Here is a 17,007-nt window from a genome sequence, read left to right as displayed (position 1 = left end):
GCTGCACCTCTCCTAGAGCCATTTAAGAGCTGACTGCCAGTGGGGAAGGAGCTCTCTGGAGATCCGCTCCACCAGAGTTTCCCACGCGAGCCCAGGTTACGGGTGAGTGTATCTGTCATTTCTGTTTCCTGCCTTGGTGTGATAGCACCATAGCCAAGCTCCCTGTTATACCTTACCATCTGTATATTTGTTAATTGTACGCTACTATACCATAACATCAGTATATTCATTAACTGCACAACAGGAGAGCAGGCGTTGTGTGAAATGAGCATCAGTGATCTGTACCCTGGCTTTTCTGACAGGAGCACTTGGTTTTGCTGACTGGTGTCAGGATGTTTTTCCTAGATTAGATTGGAAGAGCCAGAGGGAAATAAACCACTGGAAGGAGTTGGAAACTTTCCTGGAGCTGAATATTTGGCTACCTGCTATGCGTTTGGCACTGCTGAATTCAGAATGGGGAATACTGCCTCACCATTCTTCGCCAGCATCATGTGTTTCCTGGGATCGCTTCTAAAGCGGGCAGTTTATTCCTCGTTCTTCAACTAACACTGCTTTTCTGTAGTTGCATGGTGTGGAGATGTCATACTAACACCTTCCATGCCTTTCCAGGGTCACAGTGCACCGGGCTGTTTAGCACCACTGTGCTGGGAGGCTCCTCCAGTGCCCCCAACCTTCAGGACTACGCACGCAGCCATGGCAAAAAGTTTGCCAGCAGCCTGACATACAAAGACGGTATGTGTGTTCTCTGTGCAGCAGGTTAATCTGTGGCCTTTGGTGTCTCAGGGAGCTACTAAAGCAGAGACTTAGACCGCTAAGAAGAGTGATGCAGTCAGATGTGTATTTTCACCTCATCTACAGTAATGCATTCTGTCATATCCCAAGAGGTCGTGATCCCTGCTAGGACAAGGCAGGAGCTGGCACTGTGTGAGGAGCTGTATGTTGATGTATGGTAATGTTGGTGTATAGCAGTGCTGGTGGCTGAGTTTTCTCTGGCATTTTAATACTGCTTGCTGGTGTGAGGAAGGATTATTGGTCTAGATATGAGATAGGTCTGTCCTGGTACGTGTAAAATCATCTTGCTTACCTCGTTGACCTCACGGATGCTAAACCAAGGCTGAATAGTGACATTAATCCTCAGTCTACAGAAGATGAGGCAATGTGATGTGTTGAGGGAAACAAGTTGAGTACTGAAGTCTCTAGCTGTGTGCGGGGCATGCAGAAGAATCTGAGATAGCTGTCAGAAGGCAGTGTAATAGGTGTGATATGTCTGCTATAAGTGCCTGTGGAAGGACTTGGAGCTATTGTGAGTGGTCTGTAGAAACTGCTGTACAGGTCAGCAGGGCAGTCTGGTAGGACATATTTGGATCATCAATGCAACCGTTGCTTGGTGTGCAGGGATGAAGGGATGTTGCCAGCTGAGGATTTTTCTCCAGATGGTATAAGTGAATTATGCACTGAGAAGCAGAAATGCTGTTGCTACTTTCAAGGAATCTGGAGCGCAGGAGAAGACTGAGGTATTCTAGAGGATTTGTAGGGATGTTACGCACAAGTGAAAGTGTTCATTATGATCCCAGTAAGACTCTGTCAAGTATCGATTAGAGTAGATTGGGTGATGAATTGATTGAGAACAGCCCTGCAGAGAAGGACTTAAGGATATTGATGGACTAAAAATTGAATACTTGTCTGTGACGTGCACTTCCACCCCAGAAAGCCAACCACATCCTTAGCTATACAAAGTTGTAGAATCACAGAATGACTTGGGTTAGAAGGGCCCTTAAAGACCATCATTTGCAACCCCCCTGCCGTGGGCAGGGACACCTCCCACTAGATCGTGTTGCCCAAAGGCCCATCCAGTCTGGCCTTAAACTTTTCCAGGGATGGGACCCCCACAACATCCATAAAAAGGATGCAGGCTTAACATATCAGGGTGGAAAACGTTACCCATTCTGAGATCTGTTGGAACCCTGTGAATACTGTTGTACAGAGGCTGTGATGTACATGGCTTTCTGTGCTGCTTTTCAGTGTAAGAGAAAACTGCATTGCTTTTCACCTCTTCAGGGAGCTTCTTAACACACATCAGGCTGATAGAGAAGGAGGGTGAATTGGAAGGATTTGTCAAGGCCTGCTGCACAAGCCAGATCTGCTCAAGGCAGCAAGTGCTGGCTGACCGTGGGTCCCGGAATAGAAGCTCGTGGTGTTTGGCACAGGGTAGGGATATGAATACCAGAAGAAATACTGAAAAGGCCAGCTAGGACACTGACTGATTTTTCTCCCACTCTAAGCAAACACCATAGGTCCAAAGGCAATTACTAATTCTCAAGGAAAACTGTCAAAGACTGCTTGTTCTGTACCCAGCTGGTACCAGGGCAGATTTTGTCCAGTCCCACCGTTCCCTGTGCAATGCTGCCTTTCTCTGTTAGCTGTGTACTTAAGAGCCTGCAATTGGCTCCTTGCAGTCGTGGTCCAGGGCACGTTCCTGCTGTGTTAGCCTAAATTCTGTGTTCTGAGATGCAGCTGTGCACTCAAGTACTTACAAGTCAGACTTACTTAACTAACATATGACTAACGGCCCAGAATTATTCATCTAGATGTTACATTTCATTTTTCATATTTCTCAGTGTGTCAGCACTCTGTGTAACTATGAGTGTAGCAGAAATGCTGAGTCTCAGCCTGCAGCAGTGATGGAGCAGCTGGTGGAAGGCAGGGCCAGCCCAGGGGAGCTCAGGTGTGTGCAATGCCCCTGAGTGACAGGAAGGGCTGGAGCCAGGATCCACCCCTTCCAGCCCCATCTGAGGGTTGGCAGTGGAGGTGGGGGTATCTCTCTGGAGATCCCTGCCTTCCTGAGGCCTTCTGAAGGTAAGCAGCTTCTTTCTTTTATTTCTGCATCCATGGCTGCTGCATGTAGCCATTTGCTGCTGCCAAAGATTTTGCCACCCTGCTATTATTGCTCTACTTTCCATCGCATTATAGTGATACAGTGAGGAATTGGGAAAAACAAGAGGAGGCAGAAGGGCATTTATCTCCTGAGGAAGGTAGTGTGGAGTGTGAGGTCAGCCCTTGTTCTGGGCCCTTCCTTTTAAATGAGCACCAATGAAATGCTGAACATTGGCACTGAAGCTGAACACCACCAGAGCTGAGTGCAGTAAGTGACATGGCTACAGCAGACATTTGGAGTATGTTTGTATCGGGGCCTTTTTCTCAGTCATCAGGCAAATAATCTTTAAAAAGTCTCCAGGCTTTGGAGCACGCGTTTGCTGGCATTTTTCATGGCTGTGGTGCTTTAACTTATGGCGCATGGCTTGTGGCACTTCATCTGAGACTTGCTCAAGTGAAATTAAAGTGGCCCTAATTTCTTCAGTCTCTTTGCTTGGCAATGGAAGAGGGCTAAGGAATGCTTCAGTGGAGGGTTGTGTCCCAAGCTCAGGTTGAAGGAAGGTCCTCTGGTGATGCTTTGAAGTTCAGCTCTGAATCCAGGGATCCAGTAGCCTATGTTGCAGCACCATCTAAACTGATGCTCTTGTAAATGCAAAAAGGAGATCTGAGTTGGCTGATGGTGGCTACCATCTGTGTGACCGCAGCACCAGGGCTCGCACAGTTCTCAGAGCACATGTGTAAAGAGCTTTGCCATCTGACTGTAGTTTAAAAAGAGGAAAAAAAAAAAACAGCCTTAAAATGTGGTGTTTATGCTGAAAGGAAAATTGAAGCAATTTGAGAGCTGATTTAAGTATATTATGTGGGCAAGTCAGTGGGTGTAAATAGAGAAGCACAGTGTAGGGTGTGGAAGCATAATTGGTAAGTGAATCTCCTAACCTCAATATACAGTGACAGGCATGTATAAAGACCACGCTGACCAGGTAGAACTAATGCATTGAATAGAAATTATATCCTTAGGTCCTGAGTAGCAGCAAAAGGTACGACTGCATACAGGTGATCTATGCAGACCATTCTTTCCATAGTAACTGAGGAGTTCCCGGAGTGGGAATAAACTGAAGTGTGTGGTTTTCTTGTTTTTGTTTTTGTTTTTTTTTTGAGCATATAGAGACCAACTCACAAACTCATCCATTTGTGCCCCATCAGCAGATACGTAGAGCCCATCCTTGCACTGACTTCTGATGTGTGATTTCTGTGCGAATTTGGTCTGGTCTGATTCACAGCCAGGAGAAGCCTGAGGACCAGTCTGACAGGTGTATCCCCAAACCTCCTCTACTGATGTGCTTTGAGCAGCAAAACTGCAGAGATACGTCTTCATGGATCTTCTATTTGTTCCCTAATTACTTCATTGATTTAACTTTCAGATTCATAAATGGCTCTGCTTAGCTTGCATTTAGAGGATGTTTTGAGCTCCATTTAGCAGTGCCAAGGCTGTTCAGTTCTGCAGAATAGTCTTTTCTTTGGGCAGTGGTGAGTCCTGAGGACTATAGCTCCAGGGTTTCAGGGTATGTGGTGGTGCTGCTGATTGCTTGGGACAGCTTTGTGGCTGTGAGTGTGGCCTTGTTGCATCTCTCACTGAACTGTGCCTGGTTGCTATCAAGATGGCTGGAAGTGTGGTGAGAAGATACGTGCTGCTGTCTGTGATGGAGGGAGTGCCACTGGTGTCCTTGAAGAGCCAGGGGAGACACTGACAGGACAGTGCAAGGGAAGCAGGCAGCTGATAGTGTGTGAGGAACCCAAGAGCTTCCCTCAAACCTGCAGGCAGAACGTGCCTGGGGTACGGCAGCAGAGCCAATGGAGGTGTGTTGGGGGGTCCGGCAGGAGGTGCACATGAAAGGGCAGAGGCAAGCACGTGAATCGGGGGTTCCCTAGAGGCAGGCTGTTAACTGAGATGATCTGTTTTTATTTCCTCAGAGCTCTTGTCTATGCCAGCCGTAAAACGATTTTCTGTGTCGTTTGCAAAGCATCCGACTAATGGTACGTTTGCTTCCTTGATTTGACGTTCCCTCACACTTCTAACCCCATGCTCACATTTGGTTCTCCTCTCTGCACATACTCTCAGCCTTCTTGTGGTTTCTTGCGTGTCTGTGTACCTGGTGTCCATGCTTCACCTTCCCCCATTGTCTCCTTGTAACTGACCATTCATCTGCTGTTACTGCTCAGTGGTTCCTGTACTGTTTGTGGGAGGTCCGTCCGACTGCATTTGTGTCCCAGGTGAATAACCAAGAGCAGTGACTGTAAATGGAATTCCTAAAGCAGCCTTTAAATCCACTGCTGATGTAAGGCCTTCTGTAGTGCTGCCTTGCAGGGGGTGGAGGCTGTGGGAAGAATGGCGTTGGACCTGAGGTGTGTGGGGGAATGTCTACTTTATATCCCAAGGGCACCAGCAACTTTGGTCCTCAGCTTCTACACTGCGCATCTTCAGGTCTGAAACAAGAAGAGATCCTGGAAAAGTGCGGTCTGTGATGGGAGGGTGGGAGGTGCTAGCAGCATTCCTTAGCACAGTGGTCTTAGGAGGCTGTGAAGCTACCAGTGCTCCTATTTGCAAACTGGTTTGTTAGGTTGGGCCCTTGGTTACTCCAGGTATGGTAGTGTTGGTGGAGTGGTCTCACCTTTCCTGCAGACACTTTCCAGAATTTCCATCTGCTGCTGATGTGCAGTGCTGCCTTGGCCCCACCACTTTCCCGAGCTAAGAGATCAGCAGCTTGCCACACAGTGCATCTTCAACCATCCTCACTCCTGTAATGCTGGTAGCTATGACAAGGCTGGTAAGGAAGGATGTCTGACAGTGCCTATGTTTATTCACTAGTAACCCATCATTGGAACTGTGGGTCTCTTGAGGCTAAAGACCCTTAGCTCTGCTGTAGAAGATTCCTTGAGCTACTATTTATTATCCAAGTCATAGAAGCTTTTGAAAACGTTTCATAGCATTGCTCCTACCCATAACTCATGAGACAATTTAGAACCAAAGCAGATCACGGAAAGATACCAGGTTAAGCATTTGATCACGGCTATGTGATCAGGGCTGCTTCTGAAATCTTGTTCTCAATAAATACAGAGAACCAGAGAACTTCTGCTCTGTGTGACCTGTAAGGTGAAAGATGTCCAGAAGACTGTTACAAAGACCAAAGTTCAGGGAAGATGAAGGAGGAAGGGGCAGCTAAATATGGCGTTATTGCTTCAGCTATTCAAAGAGAGTCTACTTTCAGTTTGGTTTTGTTTTTCCCAGAGGGATCAGCTGCTCAGTCTGCTTGTATGTCTGGGTGCCATCTGAGGAAACGTGTGTGTTAGCAGGATGTTGTTCTATCTTGTCAACAGAACTGGTACCAAGCTCCAGCCTGTCCTAAACCATACCATAAAGCAGCTGCCCCCCATAGAAGTATCATGAAGTGAAACTGAGCATCAGGTTTTTCCCAAGGACCCAGTGAATATTTCTAATGGCAGAGTGCTTCTTAATCAAGAAAGCAGGTGTCCAGCAGGTGTGAGCATAAAGTTTGGCATAGATATAGCACTGGTTTTAATGGGAAAGGGGTTTAGCTGCATGAACCACTTGCCTGAGAATGCAAAAGTTATTCACAGCTCTGAATCTGGATATTTTTATTCTAAAGAGCTGCCTCTACTTGATTAGGTGGGATGAGTGAAAGAGAGCAGTGGCCAAGCACAGGATCAGGCCAGATGGTTTATCGCCTGGTCTCATGAGTCTTGAGGCTGCACGGATAGGGGAGAAGACAGGCCTGTAGTTCAGGATCTTGTCTGCCGTGTGATAGCAAGAGCATCACAGAAGATTGCACAGGGCTCTCTTGAGAGTCTCAAGAAGGCACGTCCGCACTCCCTTTTTTCCACACTCGCTAACAAGATGTTCTCAGTCGAGCCATGCTGTCCCCCAGCGTACCTCGCGCCGCCTCCAGACGTTCGGTGTCAGGTCACTTGTTCTCCTACATCTGGTGAAGTGAGCGGCTGCATGTGGATGCAGGACTCTGTGCTTTGTTGGCAGTTTGGATTTCTTGTCTCAGCTGGGAGGGTGAGTCTGGGATGATGTTCTTATATTGCTGAACCTGAAGCGTGCAGGACTTAGAACGTGTCCTGGAATTTTCTCAGTTGTCCGACTTCACTTATAAAGATGAAACCTCGCCATTCAGCCGGTGGTGGCACTGCCCACACGCGCTGTGTTTGGCAGAAGCTGGGTCAGGCGGGAGCCTGCCCTGCTGCCTTCCGATCTGGGGTTTGTGGAACTCAGGGTATTCCTATTCTTAGTGCGGGAGGGACTGGGCTGTAGTGCGTGATGTGGGTCGCCTCCTGTGCAGCAGCCCCGTTGCTGGCAGCTCCTTTCCTACATCTCTACATTTTTTGTTTCCCAGCTGCACCTCCCTGCTCCTCTCACTCTTTGTGGCCCCTTTCCTCCAGATGCGTTTGAGCACCACCACGTTGCCCAGTTGCTGCGCCGTTTTTCCTCTGACTATGCCACGAGCCGGAACATCTCCCTGGATGCCACTCTAGCCCATCACCTCCAGCAGTGCTCCTACCACCTGCGCCTCTTCAGGAGCTGGCTGATCTCAGGGCAGGATGACTTGGAGTGTCTTTACGGTACTGCACGCTGCAGCTGCCTTAGTCCCGTGCTCTTAGAGCTGAGCAGGGACCACTGTCTGCTTGAGAATGCAAAGTATGCTTTGACTTCTAAAAAAAGGAAAGCCTTTCCCCTCACTGCATCCCTTACATCTCTGGATTGCTGCTGCAGCAAGGCGTGTGGGCTGTTGTACCAGCAGTTTTGTAGCCTTAGAAGCAGCCTTTCCACGTGGAGCCAGTGCTCTTTGTGTAGCTCTAACTCTGCTCTTTCCATCCTGGGCAATTGTTCATTGCCTTCTTCCTTTATCCAGGGTAAGCCAGTAAGCTTTCTGCAAATGCTGTTTTCCTGCCAGCGTGGTGTCCTGCTGATGTGATGCACCTGTCCAGGTCTCAGTAGTGTGCTGCTCAGTGTTCCCTTACTGATGGAAGAACCAAAGGGTTGAGAGTGTGGAAGGAAAGGAGATTAAGGAGGCACTGCAGCTGATCATGGGCAGAGTGAATGAACATGCAGTGGAAATTTATTTAGGGGAAATGAGTGCTTATGGGGTTGTATTGTTTAGAGAGACCAAGTTAAGCTAGGGTAGACACTGAGCTTCTGTGCGTCTGCATTGCATGGCATCTGTTTCACCTGTTAGGAAGTTTGCAGTGTGTCACATGGGGGGAGGCAGGTGATTCCAGTACTAAATCTAGATGTTACAAATCAGTGCTTCTTGGCTATTTGTCAGCCTCTGGCACAGGTGGGAAATCTGATGCATTGAGGTCGCAGTGCTCCTAAGACAAGCAGGAGATTTCTCTCTGAGAGGGGTCTCTGGCTAGAGCTGCACCATAAAACCTGCTCGGTGCATGTGGCTTGCTGAATGTGTGGTGTGATGCATGGAGTTCTTTTTTCATTCAGACCCATATGTGGCAGAGGCAGACACAGCACAGCTTTTCGGGCACTGATGCAACAGGATCAAACGTTTTCAAAGCCTAGAAAAGAGATTTTTTTTTAATATATTCAGCCTGTTTATTCTTGATACAGCCCTTCCTACTGAGTAGGCAGCTTGGAGATGGCAGTTGCTTTCTGTCTATAATTAGGACAATCCTTGGTCTCCTAGCAACAAATTCTAAAGAGGATCAAAACTGCTTCAAGGGATGAGATACTGGAACAAAGCAGACCGCTCCAAAGCTAAAGCTGAGCTTCCTCTACTGTAGATCTCAACCTTCCCACGTGAGCTCCAGCAGAGAGAGGAAATGAGTTCAGCACTTTGGGCAAATAAACTCCAAAGATTGCAGCGTGATGCTGGGTTGTGCCACCTATTCTAATGCAGCCGGGCTGATGAGCTCTGTGCATCAATGTAGTAGGTTTCCTATGTGGAAATCAGATGTCTGCACTCAGTAAGTTCTCTTTTTTTTTTTTTTTTCCCCTCAGCTTGACTGCCATTCGGACCACAGTTAATTAGTGTCTTTGGAACCCCTGCTGATGTTCTTAGAGAAATTTCTCCTGCCTTTGTAGCTGAAAGTCCAAATTTATTGTGTAAAACTATGTACTCCCCTTCTCTCCTCTCTTTCTTGGCTCTCAGGTAGACTTCTACCTAATCAAAGAAAAGAAGCAAAAGATAGAAGCAAGGAGATAAAAGTATGTGCTTGTCATCCATATCTGGAAGAGTCAGTAGTTAAGCCTTGAAGTGATCATTCTGGGAATCTGTGTTCGTCTAGTTTAGGAAAGAAAGGGTGTGAAGTGAGTTCATGTTGGTAGTGAATAGCAGGGATAATAACTGCAAGGGTCAGCTGTGAGGAAACAGGAGCATGGGGTAGTGAGCGACTGGGCAGTAAAACAGCAGGTGACGTTCAGTGCAAATCCATGTTGGGTAACATAAAGAAACCACCCCAATGTCACGTAGAGCTGACCATCACCACTGGGAAAAGGGAGACATCTGCAGTCTGGGAAGGGTGGCTTTGGTGGTGGTATGAGTGGCCTGGAGGGGAGCGGTGGGGATCTGCAGTTTGGCCTCTGCTTCAGCACAAGAACTGGGATGTTTCTAATAGACCAAATAGAAGGCAGCATAAAATAGGAATGAATTGAAAAAATACCAGAAACAGAGTGAAACTCCTCATAACTCTACATGGGGGTGTTAAAAGTGCAACTGAACTTAAGTGGAGACTGGAGAATGTCATGAAAAAGCTGCATTGTGTTCAGAACGGCTCTGAGCTGTAAGGTCACTGCAGGCCTGGCGAAGGGGTCACCATGTGCTGTCTGGTCTTGTAGCCCATCATGGATGTACGCTTCTGGCACTGTGGGCAGGGAGCAGCTGACCAGAACAGACCTTCAGGCTGACTGTGTGGACTTAAATTTAGAAGGGCTTGCTAGCAAGAAGTCCTAATTCATGTGCATACTGTGTACCTGCGTATAAGCACTTAGGGGTATACACGGGGCGTGTTGGAGCTCTGCCAGCAAAATACAGCTCAACTGACCAAGAGTGTTGGAGGGAAACTTGCTGAGTGTGCTTTCTCCATACCCTTAAGGATCTGTGCTGAGACTGGGATGGGGAGCTGACGTACAGAGCTTTGGCACATAGAACTTTGGGGATGTATCAGTGCCATTGCTCTGCCTCTTGCTTTCAGGATTTCCACTATGCAGGAACAAGCAACCTCTCCATGCCAACACAGAGCTCACAACCAGACAGCTGTGTAGTAACTTGGTAATTGCTGCCAATGAAAACACGTATGCTGATGTTCAGAATTCTGAGGTAAAAATGTAATGCACAAAAACAATTGATTTGGGCCAAAAGAGTTCTCACCTGAGCCTTCCTTGGCCTCTGTCTATTGGTAGCGTTGTTGGTGTCACACCTTCCTTTGACATTGGATCTTTGATTTCTTCTCTTTATTAGAGGTTTGCACATACACTCCCATCCCTGTCAGTGCCTCCAGTGTATCTTGTAACAACATTGCCTTGCCCTATGTTGTATTTAAACTACTTTCCATTTTCTTTGGATAACTGGATAGCTGAGTCAACTTTGGTCTCTTTGAAGACAGGTTCTGTTGTGAGCTGACATGAGTCTCCCTCTGTGCTTCTCCAACGCCATCTCCAGTCTGCTGGTCTTTAAAGTCTTTACCTCACTGCTTTCCTTTAGCTTTGTCTCTCAGGGTGCCTGTGAGAAAATAATGAATAAGCACTCTTCCTTATTCAGGAAGGACTTTTCAGCAAGAGAAAGAACAACATGGTGATTTTTTTTTTTTGTCTCACATTCCTTTGTCCTAGCCAAAGATTTGTTATCCTTCATGTCTCGAATTAATGTTCGTAGGCACTCTGTGGCACAGGTAACCCCCCTCGGTGGCCAGAGGGTTCTTCACCTCTAGTAGCTCTTATGGTAGTGGATGCATGCAGCACTGCAAACTGGTCGTGTTCTGACCTGTAGCCTCCTTGCATGGCATGTAATCACTCTAAAACCATCTGCTGGTTCAGGTTCCTTGCCTCTTGCAGACCTGGGTTAGATGAGTGCATCGGGGCAGAGATTGATGAAACCTGGGGGTGACTGAAGGACTGGAAAAAGTGTCATTTATAGCAAACAATCTGGGTGCTCCAGGTTCTCTCCTTCATAGGCGCAGGGACCAATTTTAGCCTGTCAGTGTGCTGAGCAGCAGTCTTGTGTGCATCAAGAGCCATACACTTTATTGCATTTCAAAGTAATGTTTCTTACCTGTAGGAACAGAACCAATTCCTTTCCTTTTATTTTTTTCTTCTGAACTCTGAGGGAGCTTAGGGCACACAGAATAGGAAGCACGGACTTAAGGAGTTCAGAGATTTTTAAATATGAGAACAGAGCAGAAAGAGTCTTACTTCCATATGCCCAGAGACACTTTTGTTTCTTTCTTGTCCTCTGATGGTTTCAGGCTGGCTTAGTGCCACAGAGTGCTATCGGGAAGTTTGGATGAAGAGAAAATGCTTTGCTGTAATCTCTGCTGACTCAATAGCAAAGAATTTATTGTGAGTGGTTGTGATTCAGCTTAGCTCTGAGCAAGAGTCTGTTAGATGTTGATATGACTTCCACTAATTCAGAGTTTGCAGACAACGAGGTCGTCTTTGGGGACACGATTCAAACATCTGCTTGGGGAGGGGTGTACCAGGTGTTCCCTGCAGGGTGTGCCGGGAGGTTCTTTTCCCACTCTTTGCAAAGGCAGCAGTGCACCATAACTGACCGATGAGTTGGGGGTGGTCTGTGTCTCAGGTTGGAGTGTTATTGATGGTGGGAGTCCTGGGAAATTCTGCTGACTTCACTCAAGTTTTGCTTAGCTTCTGTAAACTGCAGAACTACACCATGTTTTCCCTCAGAACCAGGTATTTTAGCAAAAGAGACACAGGCATTGCAGCAAATCTTGCTGCTGCTAGATGTTTCCTCCTCCTTTTTTTGCGTATGCCTGGATGCTTGCTTTCAGGTCTGTAACTGCATGTGATTGCCTAATGGTGATTTGGTGATTTTCTTGGCCTAGAAAAGGTGACCTTAGTCCTGAATGTGGCTGTCGTTTGGTTCCCACACTGCCTAGCTCCTTAAGCTATGAATGGTCCTGCAGAGACCTAGATTGCTCTTTACTCTATTCATTTTCTGATTGGGTTTCTTTCCAGGTTTTGAAGGCTGTTCCATGGTTCCCACCATTTATCCCCTGGAGACCTTGCACAACTCCCTCTCTTTGCGGCAGGTCAATGAGTTCCTGACGGCTGTGTGCAGGAGTTGCAGTGAATCACATGTTCAGTCTACTGCAGGTACTGATGAGGTGGGCTCATCTCTGGGTAGGGCAGAGCCAAAGCAAGCAGTTAAGGAATTTTGGTCTTTTACGTTCTGGGGACAGAGTGAGCAATAAGCACAGTCACAGATGCCTGTTCCAGGATGTTCTAGCCTCACAGTGGGATCCAGCTCAGAGCCATCCTAGGCCACACACCTGAGGGATGAGTGGTTGGCCGGGTCTGTCTGCTGCTGGTCAGCACAGTGATGTGGATACAAACTCCAGCTTGGGAAATTTGAGGCTCAGGTTCCCAGACACAGCTCTGTATGCGCACTCTTAAACTCTTTCCTGAGTGCCTGTTAGTGGTTGCTGGGGAATGTAGACTCATTGTGGCCATTCTGTTTTCTCTCTGCCTGAATGTTATTGACCTGTGTATTTTTTTTTCTTAAAGCTTTGTTTGATTCAATGATTGGCAGCCAAATAGCAGGGGACCCCTTTATGTCTCAGCGAATTCTATCATCATCCTCATTGCCACTGCGCCAGAGGTCGGATAAGCCCCCTTGGTGTGAGTGTGCTCTCTTCTTGATCAGGGGTGAATGTGGTGGAGAGGGAGGGGAGAAGAGCGTGGAATGGTAGAAGCCAAATATTGGTTTTATGCTTTGCCATCAATGGAACAGTATCAGAATGGGGAAGTAGGTAAAAGGAAATTAAGTCATATGCCCTGTTAGAAAGCTCCCAGAGACAGATGGAAAAGAGACTCTTTATAGTACTGTATATTACAGGGAAATGGATAATGTCTCTCCAGGCATCCTCTGCTGAGTGCCATAGGACATGGAGTGCCTGAATGCACTTCATTTTCATCTCAAGTTCTGTGCTTATCCATGACACGTGGCCAACCCAGTGTCAGCATGTGAAAGCACATTCCTTACCTGCTAGCCACATACATGCCATACTTGGAGCTCCAAATAGGATAGCCTTCCGTTTAACTCTTCACTTGTGGGAAGAGTGTAGTAACTTGTAACTTGTGTTACTTTTCTGTAACCACTTGCTTGTCACAGTCTCTGCTGAAGTGATGACTATAGTTTGTCCCCTCTGCTGATCTGACTGCATCTTGAATGAGAAAGACCCATCAAACAGTTAAACAGCAAATGCCTTAACACAAATCAGTGTTGCCAATGAAAGGGCAGATCTGCTCTTCTCCTGGCTGTTTGCTCCTTAAGTACTATTTGCTCAGCTGTCACTGAGGTCAAGGAACTGATCTGGCCAACAACAATTGTTTAATCCTCCCCCTTTTACTGGACTAGATATAATCTAAATCTATTCTCTGGTTTCACTCACTGTACAGCATAAGGCAAGAACTGTCACTGGTGGAGAAATATTTCTTCTTCCAGAGGCAATTGTAGTTCAGCATTCAGGGACTGTGTGTGTCAGGATCCAAGGGTAGTGATGTTGAAGATGAGTGTTGCATAATAGAGAGGGAATGAAAGAAAGCTTTTCCACTCAATATCCAACATGAAGTTTTGTGTTGTAAAGTCAGTGTAGCATTATATAACAAGATGTAAGTGTGGATTTTGTGCTTGTGATTTCATGAGCTGAACTGCTGCCAGAAGCACACCTGATAGCAGTTGCAAGCTCCTGCCAGGGTGCATGACACGTAGGTGACCCTCACCCATCTCTTGTAGAACTGTGGGATGGTGACAGCTTGGGTTTGCTAAGGAAATACCAGCTAAATGTTTTAAGATTTTTTTTTTTCCTCCTCTTTGCAGACAGCAGTGGCCCTTCCAGTACTGTCTCCAGTGCAGGCCCATCCTCCCCAACCTCTTTGGACAGCTGCACTCGTTTCAACTTCGCTGAGAAACTTTCCATCAGTCCCTCCAAAAATGAGGAGCAGCTGAGTGGCCAGTCCCCTGAACAAGGAGAGAGGCAGCCTGACAGTGGAGGGCTTGGTGGGGAGGTGGGCATGTCTGGGTTGCCAGTGACGGAGCCCAATGCTTCTGAGACCAGGAGTAAGGACCCAGAGCCAGGTGTGCTCCCAGAACTGTGCAAGAAGGAGCTGGGAAAGGAGAACTCTAACCTGGAGGAAAAAAGTATGGTGGAGGTGGAAGAAGATTCAGCTGAGGAAATGCTAGATTCAATTAACATAGGGAAACCAAAGAGTGGTGCAGAGTCTGAGATGAGGCCAGCTGGGGAGAGAGTGAAGCCAGCTGAGGGAGATTTAGGAGTAATGACTGGCCTGTATCAATCAGGGCTGGCCAAGAACATCTTGGTGCCCTGTGAAGAGGAACTTCTGGGAGAAGAGTTGGACCCAGAGCATGTGGGTGAGGAACCATTTATGGGATGCAGTGCTCTGTCAGACCAGCTTCTGTCTGGTCAGCTGTGCTGGGAGGAGCCGCCTCCTCTTGAGGCAAGTGTGGAGGGGCTGCAGCCACTATGTCGGGAGGATCAGCAGAACTAGCAGCTCACTGGACAGCACACTGTGAGCGCTTCTAGCCTGGAGGCAGCCAACTTCCTGCACAGCACTTCATGCAGATGGTTGTCCACGGAACAAGCCATGCCCCAAGTCCATAGGACTCCAGGTCGTGGAAGAGTCTGCTCTGCTCCTACACAAGCCAGCTCTTTGCCATCCAGCAAGAGACAATACTTCATCTGCCATGTTAAACAAACACAAATGCACCTCCATTGAGCAGGGATGTGACACTGCGTTGGTTCAGCGTCTCTCTAGGGCTGTACGCTCACTGGGACAGTGGATTGGTAGAGCTGAGGCTTTTGGAGTGGTGAGTCCAGAGGACACAAATGCTCCCTGGAGATTAGTAGGCCCACAGCCTTTAGGGAAGGCATTCTGGGCTCAAAGTAATCGGGTTCTTCACAACCATCAGCCTCCTCTCTGTTCCTTCCTTTCCTTCTCTTGATCACCACTACTGGCTGCCAAAAACTGATCCAGAGAGGCAGTAGAGGGAAGAATAGGAAAAGGAGAAAGAAAGCGTTCTGAGTGAGTTTGAGAAGGAGAGCAATGAGAAGAACAGGTTCAAGACAGCTACTTGCAAGAAAACCTCTCTCTGGAGTGGACTTGAATGTTTTCCTGCTGGGCTGGGCTGGCAGGAGCCAGGGATCCAGCCAGAGAGAGGTGTGCAGGGAGGACACACACGGGTTTTTCTAGTCCCCAAGGGTCATGTGAGGTAAAGCTTTGAACTCTTGGTGACAGAAATTAAGAGAAACTGCTATTTGAGCAAATCAGGATTATTAGAAACCAATAAGAAGAAAACTTTATTCTATATAAAATGAGAAATATTTAATACATATTTATGTAAACGAGTTGTGAGCACAAGCCTGAAGGCAACGTTGACACAGCTGTCCCTGCCATGTCCTGAGTGCAGGGCAGGGCTGTGCCTCTTGCGCCTCCTGTATTTATGGACAAGTCTGTGTGTTTGTCTGTAGCTACCATATACGTTTTTGTGAAGCTCTGCCCAAAGATCTCTGTGCTGTGTTGTGATGTGTGTTCACAGTAAATCTCTGCTGTGGGTCTTGTGTCTGTCTTAGTTGACTTGTGCAGCAGTGTGTGTGCGCCAGACCTTGCTGATGCTCAGAGCAGCAAGCCTTGCTTGTTCTCGGCCATTCTGGAGGAAGAAGAAACTGTGGTCAAGACAAGTCACTGCTGAAGTGAGTGCATATGCATGGAGTTTGCTTGAGGAAAGCCAGATGCTTCTTTTCATTCTCCTTGTTTGAGGAACTGATTGTATGGGGGAAGAGGTCCTGGCTTGCACAGTGATTTGCTGTAGAGTGAAGACTCTGGGGTAGTGTTTGATTCCTCTCACCTGGTCCAAACCTTCTCATTGGTTCCAAGGACATCCCGTGTAATGCTTCCTTGTGCCCAACAAGTCGACCTTTCAGTTTGGGTGTTTCAGTGATATCCATTTGTACTTGAAATGTAGTGGATCTTAGTGGCTTTGAGTGCAGCTCTGCACCAGGAGGAAACCCGTGCTCTTTCTGCAGGGCTTTGTGCTGGGATCTGGGAGAAGGCCTGCTGTGTGCTCATGGAAGAGCTCTGCCTTTTATTGGCAGTATGGTATTCAGGTTTGGATGAGCAGCTTCCTTGGCCTGTGCCTATCAGGGCTGAGGTTGCTAGGCTTTGGTGTGGCCTGGTCCCGAGAGTTGGCTGTGGGAAAGCTGGAGGTGGAGTAGCTCTCCAGATCCTTCTCAGGGCCCTCAGGCAATGCCTGTGCACTGCTCCTGCAGTTCTGCCCTGCTGTGGCCCTCCTCTGAGGCTCACGGAGGGCCCAGCTGGTGCCACCAGCTGCCCTGAGCTCTGTCATGCTGCACAAATGGTGGTGTATTCCCCTCCCACTGCAGCCTCTTCTGAGGTCTGCTGCCCCATCCCTGCCTTCTTTTTTGCTCCGTATCCATCTGTGCGGCGTTTCCTCTAACGGGCTCTGGGGAAGCACAGGAGCTGAACTGGTGGCAGCTGGGCACAGCAGGAGCAGGTGGCTCCTGTCCTCATTTTCAGCAGAGAAGCAGAAGAGCCCAAATGAGTTACTTTCCCTTCAGAGAAGCTGTGCAGCAGGGCAGAGGTGTGCTGCTGCCACAGGGATGGGTCATGCTGCGTCAGCACAGTGTGGAGGCCCTGCTGCTGGCCCTGCCTGACTGCTGGCTCCAGGCTGGCACTGCCCGGCGGTGCCTCCTGCACTCTGGGGATGTTTCCAGTTCTGGGGTGCCAGCTGTGCCAGGCAGCGCAGCTGTTCCTGAGGAGGGGCAGAAGGCTGCAGTGCAGTTCTGTGCGGCAGCATCCACAGCAGTGGCTGCACACACAGCTGTGCC

At 48.0% G+C, this 17,007-nt stretch overlaps 1 protein-coding gene across 1 annotated transcript; it reads left to right on the top strand.

The window, feature by feature from the left end:
* The first annotated feature begins 32 nt into the window (after positions 1–32).
* LOC104912897 lies at positions 33–16,360 on the top strand. The gene is made up of 6 exons (XM_019619620.2): positions 33–102; positions 610–732; positions 7,336–7,515; positions 12,098–12,235; positions 12,647–12,760; positions 13,962–16,360. The coding sequence occupies exons 4-6, from the start codon at positions 12,115–12,117 to the stop codon at positions 14,648–14,650; spliced, it is 924 nt and encodes a 307-aa protein (XP_019475165.1). The 5' UTR covers positions 33–102; positions 610–732; positions 7,336–7,515; positions 12,098–12,114; the 3' UTR covers positions 14,651–16,360.
* Positions 16,361–17,007: the final 647 nt, after the last annotated feature.

The sequence above is a fragment of the Meleagris gallopavo genome, chromosome 12 (genome assembly GCF_000146605.3).
Source record: "Meleagris gallopavo isolate NT-WF06-2002-E0010 breed Aviagen turkey brand Nicholas breeding stock chromosome 12, Turkey_5.1, whole genome shotgun sequence".
NCBI classification, from domain to species: domain Eukaryota; kingdom Metazoa; phylum Chordata; class Aves; order Galliformes; family Phasianidae; genus Meleagris; species Meleagris gallopavo.
Note: the sequence above shows the minus strand (reverse complement) of the source record. Positions and strands in the feature narration are given on the sequence as shown.